At 35.1% G+C, this 16963-nt stretch overlaps 1 protein-coding gene across 1 annotated transcript in view; it reads right to left on the reverse strand.

The window, feature by feature from the left end:
* The window catches only part of LPIN2 (lipin 2), an 80073-nt gene extending 66184 nt beyond the window's left edge, over positions 1-13889 (reverse strand). Inside the window, exons 1-2 of the mRNA XM_044666731.1 lie at positions 13817-13889; positions 397-597 (exon numbers count right to left, since the gene is read on the reverse strand). Of these exons, the coding sequence (XP_044522666.1) occupies positions 397-588 (192 nt within the window). The 5' untranslated portion in view covers positions 589-597; positions 13817-13889. The remainder of the gene's footprint in view (positions 1-396; positions 598-13816) is intronic.
* Positions 13890-16963: the final 3074 nt, after the last annotated feature.

The raw sequence follows: 16963 nt of genomic DNA on the forward strand, positions 1-16963 counted from the left end.
ATCATACAAAGACTAACTGTGAATGACTTAGCTATTCTCAGCAATACAGTGATCTAAAACAATCCCAAAAACTCATGATGAAAAATGCTATCTGCTTCCAGATAAAGAACTAATGGGAGTCTGAATGCAGACCAAAACATACTATACTTCACTTTCTTTCTTTCTTTTTTGTTTGAGATCTCTTTCACAAAAAGACTAATATGAAAAAATGTTTTATATGATTACATATAGATGTAAAATCTGTATCAGATTACTCACCATCTGGAAGATAGAAGGTGAGAGAGAGGGAGAGAATTTGGAACTCAAAATAATAAAAAGAATATTTAAATTGTTTTTATATGTAATTGGGGAAAATTAAAATTTTATTTTAAAAAATCGGTTGCTAGTGATACTTACCACTTTTTCTTTTGATCTGAGGACTCCTAACTTCCCGAATCGAACATGAAATGGAGAACACTGATAGGTGCCATCCTGTTGCCGGACCACAACGACATCAATACATCCAGAGAGTGTGGCTTGATTAATGCCCTTGTATAACTCCTTCACAGTGACAAAGACTTGCCCAGCCAGCTGTCCCACATAATTCATGGTTTGAGACTGAAAAAAAAGGGGAAAGAAAATAGAAATTAAGTGAAATGTTAATAACAAATTCATAAGTATAATCTAGTTTGTATTGAAGTGCTTCTCCAGGTAATAAGATTTTTATAATTTGCCATATTTTTCCAGGATTCCCTAACTTGGAAAGCCCACTAACAAGCTTTATTTATGACTGGCTGTTCCTCTTCCATTATACCTTCCATTACTTCTTTTCTCCCTGAACCAACTGCCAGCTGGTATTTTCCCTTCCTTCCTCTCCCTCTCTTCTTATTTGGCCATCGGCAATGTCTATTCTCTAATACCCAGAAGTCTATAACTTCTATATATGATGAACATTAGAATGCCTATCACCACCAAAGATCAGGACCCTCAAAATACTTGCCATTCAAGTCCCCCTCGAATATTCTTCCCTCCCACCACCACAAAGTACTAGCTTCCCACTGCTACCACCTGCCAAAGATCTGGACCCCAGTCTACAACCACTACCCCCTTAAGGCTGAGACCCCACATGGCTTTGGCTTGCCCCCAGATGTGGCCAACACTCACTGAATTCCTAGATCCCTCACTGTCATCAACTGACCTCAGAAACACTCCCTCCCTCCCCACCTTCCATGCTTCCTCCTACCTGGATCCCCTTCCTCTCTACCTTAGACCCCTGGAAATCCTACTTTAGTTATTGTAGCCAGTACTGGAGAAGGAGGAGGGAGGTGTCCCTTCTTCTACTGCCTAGAGTCCTAAAATAGAACTTGGAATAAGTTTTCCCATAGAAACAATATTATACATGGTGGTTAGATTCCATAGTAAGGTCTAAATATGAGGGAGTGTAACATAATTTAGCCACAACAGTTTAAAAAGTCCTTTACCAGTTGGTCTAATAACCTAAACACTCTTATAATATTGATACTATTTTTATAACATTGTTTCTATGGGAAAAGGCATTCCAAGTTCCAAAACAACAAACTGGCAAACAGTTTTGAAATTTAATTGATTCTTTTGGGGATGACATATTTGTGTTTCATAAACTAAATGAAATTAGCACATGTTTTCTTTCTCAGTACCTTCCTTAAGAAAAAGACATTTAATGTAAATCATTTCAAAATACATAAAGGTTCTCCTTCTCCCTCTCTTACTGGTTTCCCAACCTGAGATCATGACCCAAAAGGGGATCCCTAAATGACTACAAAAAAGTCTCAGAGGATTTTTGTGGAGGTTAAGTGTGATGGAGGTCTCCAGAAGCTAGCTAAAGTGGACTGTCTCCAGAAGATCTGTGATAAAGATAGGGGGGGAAAAACCTTAATTTGGCTAAAGTTTCCTTGTTCCCACCCCAAATGGATTCCTCAATCCTTAAGAAGTGCCCCATTGTTCCAGCTAGGAGTGATTGGCTTTAATGGGTGAACACTGACTCTCCTCCCTATTACCCTCCCCCCCAATGAGTGACTCATTGCCTCTCCACACAGTCATTGTGACATGACTGTAACTAGGGCCCAGTTAACTTACAGGCAGGTGGGGGAAATATCTCAATGTCTTAAATTGTCTAGTCTAAAAAATACTCTTTCTGTATGCCATGGATCTTTAAAATAAGTATCACCTGATTAGTTCTCTTTTAGATCTTAAAAGACTCATTTAGGGTCACAGAAAAAGAAAAAAGAATTGGGAGCAGCTTAACTCTCAGCTGATTAAGATCATCACAACGAATTCACAGATGTGGAAAACTCAGCAGAAATTGTTGGAAAAATGAGTAAAAGAACCCAGGTCACTGAACCTGAGTTTCTTTGCCTTGCTGTTCTAAATGCCAATTACTTAGGAGAAATGGTTGGTATTTATTAAGAGTTTTATGGCATCAGATAACAGTTTTTCATTCAAGAGCAATAAATTCAACAAATATTAACTAAAGGCCAACTGTATGACAGAACAATATACTAAATGATCAGTGAGATACAAAAGATTAGATTAAATAAGGTACCTGCCCTTAGTAAGTTTCCAGTCTAGTTTGCAGAGAGAATTTAAATTTATGCACTCCATTACATTAATTCAAAAGGGAGTTGATTTGACAAGTTTAACTTCTGTTAATCTGCATCTTGCATAACAGTGAAAAAAAACACCAATTCATTAATGATTCCTAAGTTTTTTGCTTTTGTGTCACAAAATTGTGTGGGCCACAATAATCAGTTCTAGTCTTTTAAAATAGAAAAATAAGGCAACAAGATTTCCCATATAAATAAATATATTAAAAGCCTATATTCTAGGAGGTCAGGGCAGGGTTAGAAGAAACACTTTAGTCACCATAGTCAAATATTCTTATTTCACAAAGAAGGAAAACTGAGGCCCAGGGAGATTGCTACTTTTCCAAGTTCTCAGCTAGTGAAAGATATGAGATTTAAAAGGTCCTAAATCCAAAACTGGTGTTTTTCAATTATACTACACTATCTCTTGAAAAGAAAAGCCTTTGAAATTTTCATGCACAGCAGATTATAAGTCTATTACTTAAATAGGCAGCTACCAATTAATCTGTTTTAGTTGATGCTTGATCAATAGGAACATCTTTTGTTTTTGTTTTAATTTTCTTTATTTTATTCCAGTAACAAGTCTACACATAAGTTTTCCAAGGTTACATGATTCATATTGTCTCCCTCCCCTCTCCTGTAGCTGATAAGCAATTCCACTGGGTTTTACATATATTATCACTCAAAACCTATTTCCACATTGTTCATTTTTGAAACAGTAATCTTTTAAAACCAAAACCCCAAATCATATAATGGGAACATTTTTTTAAACAGTATTCTGATCTTCATAAAAGATCAACTCACCTATTATTTACTTCTAGAATAGCTTCTCTTTTGAAATAGAAAAAGTAAATTTAGTACTACAGACAGACAATATAATATAATGGCTAGAGGGCTGGCTTCCAAACCAGGAAATGGATTCAAGATCTGTCTCTGACCCTGGTTAAGTGAGAGCCAGGGTAAGTCACTTAATGTCTCAATGACCGAAATATCTTCCTAAAACTATAAATTGTTAGAGAGGGCCAACCTGAACTGCTAAAGGAAATTCCCTAGTATGTATTAAGTGCTTACTGGGCTTTGGATTGATTAATGATTTTTTAAAAAGGGGTCTAGCACCTGTTCTCAAGGAGCTAACATTTTATAGGGGAAGGTATAAGTACTAACTGGATCCATAACTGTATACAAAAGCATTATGGCATAATGTAAAGAACATCAGATTTGGACCAGTAGAGCTAGGTTCCAATGCCCCATTCTGCCCCAATTAGTTAGGTGACCGTCAGCATATCAGCAGATCACATCCTCTCTGGTTTCTTCATCTATAAGCTTAAAGAGCTGACTTATTAGTGAATCTCTAACATTCTGAATTTACTTTCTTCTTTTAAGTCAAGATACAAGCTTTGGGAGACAGGATCCCAGTGAAAATGGCACATTAGGTCCCTAATTAAGAGCACTTATGTTCATTCAAGATACTTTTAATTACTATGGTTCAGTGATGTGCTGCCTATGGAAGGAAAAACTATTGTGTAAGTGTGGGTTTCTAAATGCAGAAAAATACAGGCTGTCAAATCACTGGCCTTCACTGAGAGGATACGAAGAGCTCTGTTTATATAATGAACACTGAAAGAACAAATGCAATGGCAGACATACAGGGATATATATATACTATATTGTGCTAATGAAAAACAGACAACTCTGGCAAAATACAAACAAGTAAGAAGGGAGAGCTTTGCTCTTGGGCGTATTTGAGGGAAAGGCATGTAATCACCTGCGGAGGAGGCTCTGCTTGAAGAAGCAGGAGTTACATCACAATTTTTTACTGAACTGCAAATAATTAGAACTGCAAGAACATTCCAAGTCTATTAAGGATTTAATCAAGTCACTGATCATATGTGAATGGTTAGCAAATGTCAGGCACTGTGCTAAGCACTGGGATACAGACAAAAGTGCCTTCAAGGAGCTTACATCCTAATGGAGAAGAAAACACGAGTCTCTAAGGACAGGACATAAATAATGTATATAATATGAATATGAGGCACATTGGATCTTTCATTAAGATTGTTAAAATTCCTTATTTTCATTCAAGGTATTTTTAAATACTACGAGACTAAGTGATATGCTTGCCTATACAAGGAAAAATCATTGTGAAAATGGTGATTTTTAAATGTAGAAAAAATACAGGCTGGCCTTTGCTTAGCAGAGATGAAGAGTGCTGTTTATATAATGAACAAAGAATTCTTATGAGGATCAAGTAAGAATACAGGCAAAGTGCTTTGAAAGCCTTGAAGTGTTACTTACATGCCATTTATTATTATTCTATTATTAAAATAATAACAAATAGGATGGGTCATAATGAGAGCAGGCAGAAAGGTGGAATTACTCAATTTCTACTTTCTTTTCTCTATTAGCAAAAATGACCTTCAGATGGGGAAGAAAATAACGAAAACTGGTTAACAGAAAATGGAGAGTCTAATGAGATAGTAAGAGAACATCTAGCCAACCTTAGTAAGTTGACATCACCAGAGATCTTGTCAAGCTATATTCCAGGGCAATGAAAGAACCTGTAGGGATGATGCTGAATTGTGACCTACAAAAAATCTTGGTGAACCACATGGGTACCAAAGGCCTGGAAATGGACAAATATTGTAATTTTTAATGTAAGAAAGGTCTATTCCAAACTATGATTCAGTCAGTCTGGAAATATTTGAGAACGAGTGATTAAAAACTGAGCATTTAGAATGGGAAGTGGTGATTACCACAAGCCATTACGGATACATTAAAGGCAGGTCACACAAAACTGAGCCCATAGCAACAAAGAATTAGTCAAAATCTCTTAGAATATCTTTCAATCCGACAAGGTGAATTCAATAAACATTTAATAAGTGCCCATGATATATAGAGCACTGTGCTCAGTGGTAGAGAAAAAAACATTTAAATAAGATATATTATTAAGTAGTTTTCCTGAAATTTTTCATGGAATAAAGCATTCTGCAAACTGTAAAATGTTATCATCATCATCATCATCATCATCATCATTTTTTTTAAACCCTTACCTTCCTTCTTAGAATTAATACTGGGCATTGATTACATGACAAGGTAGAAGAATAGGTTGAATCTACTATGATAACATATAAAATAAAGACTTGTAAATTAGTAGATTTTTTTTAAAAAAAAAGAAAGGTTTTTTATGGCTAGATAATAGTTCATATAAGAAAGATCTTGGGCTTTTATTTTAGTTGACTCCAAACTCTGTAGTTTAAGATGGCTACTCTGATCTCGGGCTACATTACTAGAAGCAGAGTGACCAGAAAAAAGGAGGTTATATATAGTCCTTCTGTACATTGCCCTGGTGAGATCACATCAAGAGTATTATATTCATTTCTAAGAACCTTGTTTTAGCAAGGATGTGAGATGACTAGAGAGCCATCAGGATGGTAAGGGGTATGGGAACCATACCATACAGAGACTATTGGAGGAGCTGAGGGATGTTCAGTCTAGAAAAGAAAAGATATAGATGGAGGAGATGGTACTTTCAAGTATGTAAAGTTCTGTCACTTGGAAACAGTATTAAATTTGTTTGAAGATCTAGGAATAATGGGTGGAAGTTTCAGGGAGGCAGATTTCCACTTGATATGAGGAAAAACCTCCTAACGTTAAGAATTCTCCAAGAGGAATAGTCTTTTAAAGGGACTTAGAAGTCCCCATAACTAGAGGTCTTCCATGATAAACATAAAACTAGGTCTGACATTCCTTTCAACTATGAGATTCTGTGATTCTAATAAAATATCATTCGTTTTGAGTACAGTCATTGTAATACATTATGTCGAATTTCCAAGGACCAGCTTCCCTCACTAAGTACAGCAGGCTAGTTATGAATCATTTCTTAAAGAATTATTTTTTTACTATGACCACCCATGAAAAAACTAGCCATTACAAAGAAATGGCTATGCCTAGAACTGGTGAAAAGATCTGAAGGTAATCTGTGATCCTTTTTTATGATTTCCTTAAGTAGTAGGCAGTCCCTGACAGTGTGGTAAAAGTTTTTCTTGCTAGGTCTTAACTCACTGACAAAAAGCTTCAAATATGAAGGAGTGACTTTATTTTATTTTATTGTGTCATAGCACACATACCACAATGTGAAGAGTGCTGCATTCTTCACTGGAAGAGGAGGTACTCACAGAGATGAAATCACTAATATCAGAAACAAACTAAATGTAACTATTTACTTTGGGATTTTGAGAAGACAAGCTTCTTCTAATGAAAATTTCACTAACATGCTCAATCAAGTGTATTTGTCTATTTTCTACCCTTACACACTCCATGTCTAGCACACAATATAAGCTAGAATACTAGTAAGGAATTTTTAGTTTATATCAGGAAATATGACAGAATCAAAATTTTCCCACAAGGATGATGCACTTTTGGCAAGTTTTTAATAAACTAGTATACAGTTTTAGCAACTGCTATTTACTGGGGCATAGAAATTACTAGAATATAATTTCTTAGGAACAGGTTAAGCTGTGGAAACTTTTCCTCCCTATTTAGGGATACAGATGGTAACTTGTGACAATCCTGTAAAAGAAACAAAAGCCAGGGTGTAAGATGAAATAGATCTCTGAGACTACCATTTCTCTACAAAGGGAGGCAACCCTCACATTACTGTGACAGGCTGTGGGAACAGGAAACATATTCAAAGTTATTCTCCTTCCTACCTCCTCCCCAAGCTTCACTAAATTCTCCAACAACAACAAAAAAAGCTAGGCTGGAATGTTAAACTTTTCCTTAGTAGCCTGGAGTCTCTGAACAGCAGGTGGGCGTTCAAACTTTCAGTTCATAGTTCCTAAAGAACTTCAGCTTAGAAAAGGCCAATTTGATCACCGTTTAAAGGATCACAGGGATTCCCACTACCACCTTATTAACCTTGGCTAACAAGGACATACCATTCAAAAGCTTAGTCTAGCTACAAGGGGCACTCAAGAGTGACACACTTCTTATGAAGTAGGGGAAGGGTAGCAGTTGAGGGAAGGAAAGAAATCCTTAAGTCTAAGCTTTTATCTGTTTTAGATAGGAACTACACATGAGAAAAATGATGCTGAGAACCCAGTAGATCCTAAAAAAGGCAGAAGTAAAAAACTAAATGGAATGTGAAGGTAAAATTCTAGAGTTTAGAAGTTTTATTTTTTAAAAAGAAATGAAATGTTTACCAGTCTTCCTCTGCATGTAAAACAATAAACATATATTCACGTAGCTGATCTTTTATTTTTTATTCCAGTACTTTTCGATATTCACTGACATTTCTACCATGCTTTATGGCTTTACACATATTAAGCATATTATACATGCACTTCACACATATTATTTCTTCGAAGATTCATAAGGCCTGTGAAGAAGATACCACAGGTGTTGGGATCTCCATTTTACAGACTGGGGAAGCAAGGTTCAAAGAGATTAAGTGACTTGCCTGTGGTCACATATGCCAGAAAAATCTCAAGAGGTAGAACTCAAGTCTGCTTTCTGACACCAAGCTCAGTCATTTCCAATGCTTTAGACCAGAGCTTAGGCTGACTTGAGAGAAAAATTCTTCTGTTTGCAAGTTCCCCTTTGAAAGAGAAAACAATTTGCAAACTTTTGTAAAAGCAATTTGTTCATCTGATTCTAGTCAGACTGATATTTCACTTATGATGTCTGGAAGATTTTTTCCAGAGGCAAGTCTAAAGGCCGGGAAAAAAAGACCACAGAATTTAGGTGGAGTGTATTTCCTGTTACTCAACTGTCCCTCTCCTGGCCAACTTCCTTGCAAAGATTATTTGCTCTAATCAGCTTTTAAGTCGCATGATGAAATATTAATTTATTCTATTATGAATCAATAAACATTTATTAGGTACCTACTATGTGTCAGGTATAAAAAAAAGTAAAAGTGATCACTAGTTCTCATAACCTCATAATCTATAAAGTGAGAGAGTTATCTTTCTGTGATTCAAAGAGAATTCTGGAAAACTCAAAGAAAAGGATAACCATCTAAAAATTCTAGGGCTATTCAAAATAAGCAGAACTAGGAGAGCATTCTATACAATAACATCAATATTGGATGATGATTACCTGTGAAAACTTGGCTACTCTCAACAATGTTACTCTCCACCTCCAGAGAAAGAACTGTTGGAATTGTCTTTCACATCCATATATTTACGGTTTTATTTGGGGGTTTTGGTTATGTAGGAGTATACTCTTACCACAATGGTCACCGCGTAAGTGTGTTTTGCATGACAATAAAAATAAAATTAAAAAAAGATTCTAGAGCTCTTGCTTCTTGGCTCAAGCAGTAGCAGATGCTTCCATTTTTTGCAAGTGTTTCCCTCTTAGATGTGAGCTCAAGTTAAATTCTCATAAATATGAGCTCTGTAAGATTTTTGTCCTTTACTTGTACTTTGAGTAAAAATTTTCTCTTATCAAAGTAAGAATGGTCTATTGATTTCTTTTCTACTTCAGCAAAACTGATATTTCACAAGTGGGACTTCAAAAATCAGAATATTTGGAGATTATTTCAATTTTATGAGATAGCATTGGCTTTAAGGAGAAGTCAAGAAAAAATGAAAGCTCCTGGTCAGAAATAAAGAATGTAAGACAAAAAAAAAGATTTTTTTCATTTCCCACTAAGTTAAAAGAATGAAAATATTTTATTTTTAAGTCACTGATCAAAGAACTTAAGATTTTGTGCTTCCAATTTTCTTTCAGTGAATTATTTTCTCTGATCAGTGTTTGTATGTAAATGAAAACTGAAAGGATTGCTAATAAATGGGCAGTGAGAGGGTGTGTAGTGGATAGTGGCAGACCTGAGATAGGAAGACTCATCCTCCTGAGTTAAAATCTGCCCTCAGCTATTCACTAACCGGGTGATCCTGGACAAGTCACCTACCCATACTTTGCCTTAGTTTCTTCATCTGTAACATGAACTGGGGAAGGAAATGGTAAGCCATTTTAGTATTTCTGCCAAGAAAATCTTAAATGCAGTCATAAAGAGTTGGGCATTACTGAAATGCTTCAACAACAACAATATATTTCAAAATACAAAGCACAATATAAATGAAAAGAGTATTACTATCATAGATGAAGAAGATGGTACCGATGCTAATAAAAAGAATGAAGAGTTTCTAATAATTGGTATAGCTCAACCTTTCATAACTGGCTCAGACCTTTCACACACTACACCATGTGCTGGCAAGCAATAAGTTTAACTAGGGTTAAGGGCAAAGTTTGTGACAGCACATTAATCTTGCTGAATCCTCCCCAAAAGCGCCCCAAGTCCTATTCAAAGCTAACTGATATATGAACAATGTACATCCTTGGTTTCCTTCATACCACATTCTAACCAAATGAAAAGGCCAAGGCAAAGGAATGGCCAGGAATTAGGGCATCAGCAAAGTTTAAATTAATGAAAATAAAAGTTCAGATACTAACTGTAATTTTCTCCAGACCAAAATTTTTATTCTTTTATATCATTAAGAGACACAGTTCTAAGCCATAACCTCTAGTACCAACAGTATATATCCAAGTTTTACATCAATAAACACAAGAGCAAGCCCTTAAATAACTGTTCCCAAATGTTTGGCGATATAGAGAATCCTAGATATAAATAGCCAGGTTAGTGTCACCATTTCCTTTCCAGAAACCTTGCCACTAAGTGTTATGGGGGAAAAAAATGTTAAGTTTTAAAACTGTAAACTGTCCACAGGGACAGTCAGGGCTGTGGACCTCCTAGGGAAAATGTTTTGAATGATAGCCAGTCATTTTGGGAACTGTGGTTTCCTCTCACCTTATTAACTTGGGAGAAGATGGAGGAAACAAAATATCCAATTTGGATTTAGGGATTCAAGATGGGGCAGTGTGTAGAGCCTGAGGGGGACAAAGGGGAGGGCTTGGGTTGTAGGCAGGAGCTGAGGAGAAGATGAAACAAGGCAGTGGCTGTTCAATGGGTCATGGAGCAACTGGACTTCCCCTGGGATGGGTGGCTAGTCAGCATCATTGTGCGGAGCAAACTGACAGGATTTCTGCCATTTGATTGAGAGAAAGGTCTGGACTATAGTAGACTCTGCCCATCTAATTTTGACTTTGCATAGATGAATACCTCACCTCTCACTCTGTAAGATGATAGTGGAAAGAGTGCTGAATTTGAAATCAGAGCACCTGGGGTCAAATCTTGGCTTTGCTACTTACAACCTGTGTGACTTTAGGCAAGCAAGTTCTATGATGTCTTTTAGCTTCAGTCTCATTATCTGTAAAATGAGAGGGTTAGACTCGATTGCCTTTAAGTTCACTTTCAACTGAAATTCTATTATTTTGGATAAGATGTCCAGCTCTAACATTCTATGATTCCATTAGTCATTTCCTATGATTCTTCAGTAAATACTGACTGAACATTTACTATGTGCAAGGCATTGTGGTGACTGTTAATGGAGACCTATGAAAGTCATATTTTCATTTGATTATTAAATTACTTGGTCATTGGAGCAAAGGAGTTTCATTGTCAAAGGTATGAAGAATTATCTTCTTAAAATGACCCAATTTTTTAAAAAGTGCCTCGGGTAATTCATGTTTTATTTTACTATGTGATCTTCATTATATCCTGAAATCATATTTAAGAAAAAAAAATCTAAAATTCTAAGCTCTTTTCATTCTTGAATTACATAAGAGTTTGATGGTTAGATGATACTGGGATTACATTTCCACCGGTATATGATGAGGCAAAAGATAGGAGCATGAGTTACCTAGATTCTGAAGGCATGTTAGTTAATTTGAATAATGTTTATATAATATATAAGGAGGTAGTCTATAGACTATAAAATCTATAACTATATAAAAATTTTATAATTTGTAAGCAGAAACATATATATTAATACCTGTACTATACTTCTAAGCCATTCAAAAATCGTAAATTCCTCAAAACTATTTCTGAGAGGGGGGGGAGGCCCTCACATGATTCCAAACTGAATATTACATAAAGGATATAAAGGATATAAGAGGGACCTCTGGTAGAATTCTCTAACCAGATATCACCTGACAACTCAGAAAATATCAACAGCAAGAGAAAGAAGTTCCTGTGGTTGTCTTTTGTTGTTTGTTGTTTATCTACATATATTTGTACATTTGTATGTATAGATGTATTATTTACTGCATAAGCAAAAAGTACATATTAAGGGGTAACTAGGTGGTTTAGTGGACAGAGAGCCAGGCTTAGAGATGGGAAGTCCTGGGTTCAAATGTGAACTCAGACACTTCCTAGGTGTGTGACCCTGGGCAACTCATTTAACACCAGTTGCCTAGCCCTTACCACTCTTCTGCCTTGGAATTGATATTTAATATTGATTCTAAGACAGAAGGTAAAGCTTTTTAACAAAATTACATATAAAGTAACCAACTAGCATATTGTTATACTTCCTTGTAATCTTTATTTTTACTTTGTTAAAGGATATTCCAGAAGCAAAACATTCCTCTTTGTTGTTCCTAAATTGGGCTCACACATAGATAACAGGCATCACATTTAGTAAGAAAACACTAAAGCAAGTATATCTTTGTACCAAAGGATTTGAAATTAAGAAATATCTAAATCTTAATGCCATTGTGATAGCAGGTTTATAGGAGCAATAAAGGTTCTGTGAAAACTAACACTCACTAAACTAAAACTAACATTAAAACTAAAGTTAACTTGGCTACTAAACAAAAGACTCAGAGATGGTTGCTTTTTTTGTTTGTCTGCTTGTTGTTTTTAAAGGAAGGTCACATGCCAACTTAGATCTCTGTCTTTTTAAGTTTAACGGGAATAGCATTTCATTTTACTTAAAGAAGTATATATACCCAATTAGAGTTAACACTAGTTTATCCTAAAGTTAACAATATCTCAAAGGATCAGGCTAAGTTGATTGAGGGAAGCACCTTTAAAAAAATTCATAAAGCAAAGAATATAGGGACAGAATGAAAATTTTTATTTCAAAATGAAATTGTATTAAAATTTTTGATGGATGGTTGCCTAGATCTTCTAAGTGTTAAGGTATCCTTATATTTAGTTAATGCAGACTTCTGGGATGCTAATTAGCTTCATGCTGTAACTTATATTAGTTATGTGTTATAACAATAAAATAGCAAAAGAGAAACAGATAAATTTAAACACTTTACTTGCATGTTTTAAACTAATAACCCTTTCTGTTCTGAATCATAGAAAAGGGGAAAAAAGCAATACCTTTCCCACTTTATTACAATATATAATTCAATGAAAGTCAATTTTAAAACACTGGTTTGCCTTATAAACACAAAGTTTATTTAAGTCATCAAGACAGTCTTTCTCTGAGGCACATAAGGGCTAGGCCACTAAGTTTTTGAGGTCCTTAGTCATAATTTTAAACATAAGGATACATTAAAAACAAAGAAAATATACCCCAAAAGGGCAGACAAAATTTATTTAACAAATATTTTCCTCAGTTTTTTCTTGCAAAAATTAGTTTTACTGAAGAAGTCTAGCTTCCATGCAATTTCAAAGTAAACCTAGACACACCATTCTAATACTCCCAGTGTGGTAAATTTTAGCCCCACTTTGAGCCTGAGGTCTAAGTTAAACAGACTTTGTGTTCTCCTTCCACATTTTAACTTCCCACATAAGTTTATATATCTTTTTACCCAAGCCTTAACTACTGACTGAGAACTAAACTGAATGTGAAACTAATATTGTTTCAAACTTCCTTCAAAAAGTTTTTTAAGAATCACAAAGTTTAACACAACTACAGCACATACTATTTTTTGCTAATTGGGGAGAATTGTATTATATTTAAGGAATTAAGAATTGGTAAGACAAAGAAGTAAAAAAGAAATATAGATGATGAAGGAAAGAAAAGTCATTCTGAAAAGAGAAGGAAAGGCCAATGGCTAAATATTGCTCTGACATAATTCAAAAGTTTATAAATCAAGGTATCAACCAAGAAAAAGAAGAGGTCTTTAAGATTACATAGACAAAGTACCACATAAATTATACATTCATAAAGAATTTTTTTGAATTGTTGTTGACATTTTATAGAAGCAAAACCAACCAATCAAAACCCCCTCAATATAAAACTTCAAGAGAAAAACATTATTTTTCTCCCTGTACCATTCACAGTTTGAATCATTAGACAAAGGGGACACAGACACACACACACAAACACACACACACAGATACCTGTGAAGATATAACTCACCAAGATACCAGAAGGGGCTTTCCCAAGAGAAATATTTTCAGGTTTATTTAATGTGCCTTCATCATTAGCATTAGCATTCTCCTTCTCCTTCTCCTCCTCCTCCTCCTCCTCCTCCTCCTCCTCATTATCTTCTAAGTAGAACATTTTAAAATTAAACTAGCTCTTCAACCATGTCTTTTACATTGATGAAAACACAAGTCTGAATCAGAAATACAGAAACTTGCAGCTATTATCCAGATTGAAAGAAGGTTGTTGCCCTGCAGACACAATGATACGCTTAAAACTGAAAGGAAATGGCTCTTTAAAAAAGTCAATACATGAGACTTCTTCACCAATAAGATTTGCTTAAATTGCTTCAGCCGTTCTCCCTCAGTAGAAGATAAGCAGTGGCATGGGATAGACTTTGCCACATGTTTATACTGATAGGTACCCAGTCCTGCCCAATCACATGACAGCCACTGGTACCTCCATTAAGCTAACAGGGATTTAGTTAATAATTCTTTAAAACTTATCATGTACTCTTAAAAAAATACCCTACATAAGTGAAGAAATAAACAAACAAATGAATTATCTAAGGGGAAAAAAATGATTAGCAGTCACTTTCTGAACAGGGCTGGGTTTCCAAAGAGCTGAGCAATGTTTACATATGCCCAATAAAGATGTATTTAACAACAAACAGAACCATTTACCTATGTCATGTCATTACAGTCCAAAATCTAGTCTAAATTATGAACGAGAGCTTTGCTGCCACTCATTCCTGTAAATATAGCAGAAAATGAGTTTGAGTCTGATGAGTAGATCGTAGGATCAGAGATTTAGAGCTCAAAGGACCATCAGATCCAAAATCTTTGATTTTCAAAAGTGAGAAATGAAGTGAAGTTACTTGTCAAGGGTCACCCAGCTAGTAAACAGGCTACTTTCTTGGAGGAAAAAACTCCTTGATTTTCTTTTTTATACTCTTTAAGTGGATTTTTTTTTCAATTCTGACTTTGAAAAAAAATGGATCTATGTCTTTAAAAAGGAGAACCCAATGAAGGAAAAAAAAACCCTTAAAATAATATAATTCAAGCAAACTCAAACTCCCAATGAAATCTGTACCTTATATATAGCAATCACTCAGTATTCATTAAGGACAATATAATGAGGTTAGATGTAGATTCCATACTAAGAAAAAAAAGTGAATTCTACAGAAAAGTTCCAGCTAGAATAGAGTTAATGATAATATAAAATTTAAAGAATCATACAACTTTAGAGCTAGAAAGGGATTTTGAAATCTTGTAGACCAAATTTCTCATTTTGCAGATGAGGAAACTAAGGTCTAGAGAAAGCTTTGTTTACTCACCCAAGGTGATGGTAAGTTAGTAAGTAACTCTGGATCTACCATGACCATAAATCCATTTTCTTAAAAAAACAAAACAAAAACCCCACAACATTCTATTATAGAGGAGTTGCCTTATTATTACTTGATATATCACAAGAATTTTATTAATATAGCCCTATACATTTTTGTAAACAGACAAAATTAGGAAAACTAAGTGGCACAGTTAAAAGAGTGCTGGACATAGTCAGGAAGATTAGTTTAAATCCAGCCTAAGACACTTCCTAGCTTTGTGATGCTAAATGAGTCACTTTGCTTCTTGTGTGCCTTATTTTCATCTGTAAAATGAAAGTAATAATAGTACCTTCCTTCCTCTCAGGGTTGTTGTGAAGCTCAAATAACATCATAATTGTAAAATATTTAGCACAGTGTCTGAGACATAGCAGGTACAATATAAGTGTTAGCTGTTATTATTGTTAAATACTAAATATCTGGAAGGGAAATGAGTAGTAACATTTTTTTGTCCCTAATATCACAAACCACCAAGAGGATGAATTATAGAATAAAGCATACAGCTCTAACATAAACAAAATCAGTACTAAAAACAAAAATCAATATGAGGAAAATTATCAAAAAGTCAATCAAAAATATCTGCTGAGGTCTCATTTTATCCAGCATATTTTAAGAATTACTACATAGAGGTGATAAGAGTAGATCCAAAAGTTCCCTCTAGAAACCTACAATCTAGTTGAATATATAGCATAGGAAATATAGAAAGTATAAAAATCTCACATGAAGAAAAATGTTCATTAAAAATAAATAATTATACACTAAATATTCTTTTAAAAACAGTTGAAATTCTTTGTGCAATGCTGTAGTTTTTATCTCTAACATTAGATGGCAGTAACAGAAAACCCAACTTGGGGTACTGAGGTCAAAGACCAAAGAAAGGAAAGGAAGAATAAAAGGACATTAAGGAATGAGGTGGTAGTAATCTACTAAATGATGAAAAAAAAAAACCCACAAAGGAAAACAGGGAAGAAAAACTAGTGATGAGAAGAGAAACTATAGCCAAAGATATATTGGGGATGAAAACAATATAGTGAATTTGGAGTCAGAAAAGAAATTTGAATTCTGATTCTTTCAGTTTGTTCTCATATGATTTTCAGGGAGTTATTTAAACTCTAGGGGCCTTGGTTTCTTTGTTTAGAGTAGATGAAAGAGTTGTACCAGAAGATTTCAAAGGTCCTTTACAACTTTAAAGGTATGATTATATGAAAAAAGAATTAAAGAAGAAAGGAAAAACCAGAAGGATAGATAGAATAAAAGAGAATTGGGGGAGGGGGAGGTAACTAGGTGGCTCAGTGGATTGAGAGCCAAGCCCAGAGCCAGGAGATCCTGGGTTCAAATTTGACATCAGACACTTCCTAGCTGATCCTGGGCAAGTCATTTAACCCTCATTGCCTAGTGCTTACTGCTAGGAACCAACCAATACACACAATTGATTCTAAGAAAATGCCAAAGAGAATAAAAATACAAAAGGAGGAGAGTGAAACAAAGGCAAGAAAATTGAACAGATCTTGGAATTTTAGCCTTTTTGAAAGGGATGTAAGGGTATAGACTTAGTTCCAGAATGTACTTTACAGGTCACCTAGGCTAACTACCTAATTTTATAGACAAGGAAACTAAAGCCCAGATGGGTTAAATGATGGGCCCAAGTCACCCACTAGTAGAGGGTCTCCTAGTTCATAATCTTATGTTCAAACACAAGAACACTGCCACTACAACTGGACAGACTAGGAATGAGAAAGAAAGGAGGAGGAAGTTAG

Source organism: Gracilinanus agilis, chromosome 1 (assembly GCF_016433145.1).
Source record: "Gracilinanus agilis isolate LMUSP501 chromosome 1, AgileGrace, whole genome shotgun sequence".
Taxonomy (NCBI): domain Eukaryota; kingdom Metazoa; phylum Chordata; class Mammalia; order Didelphimorphia; family Didelphidae; genus Gracilinanus; species Gracilinanus agilis.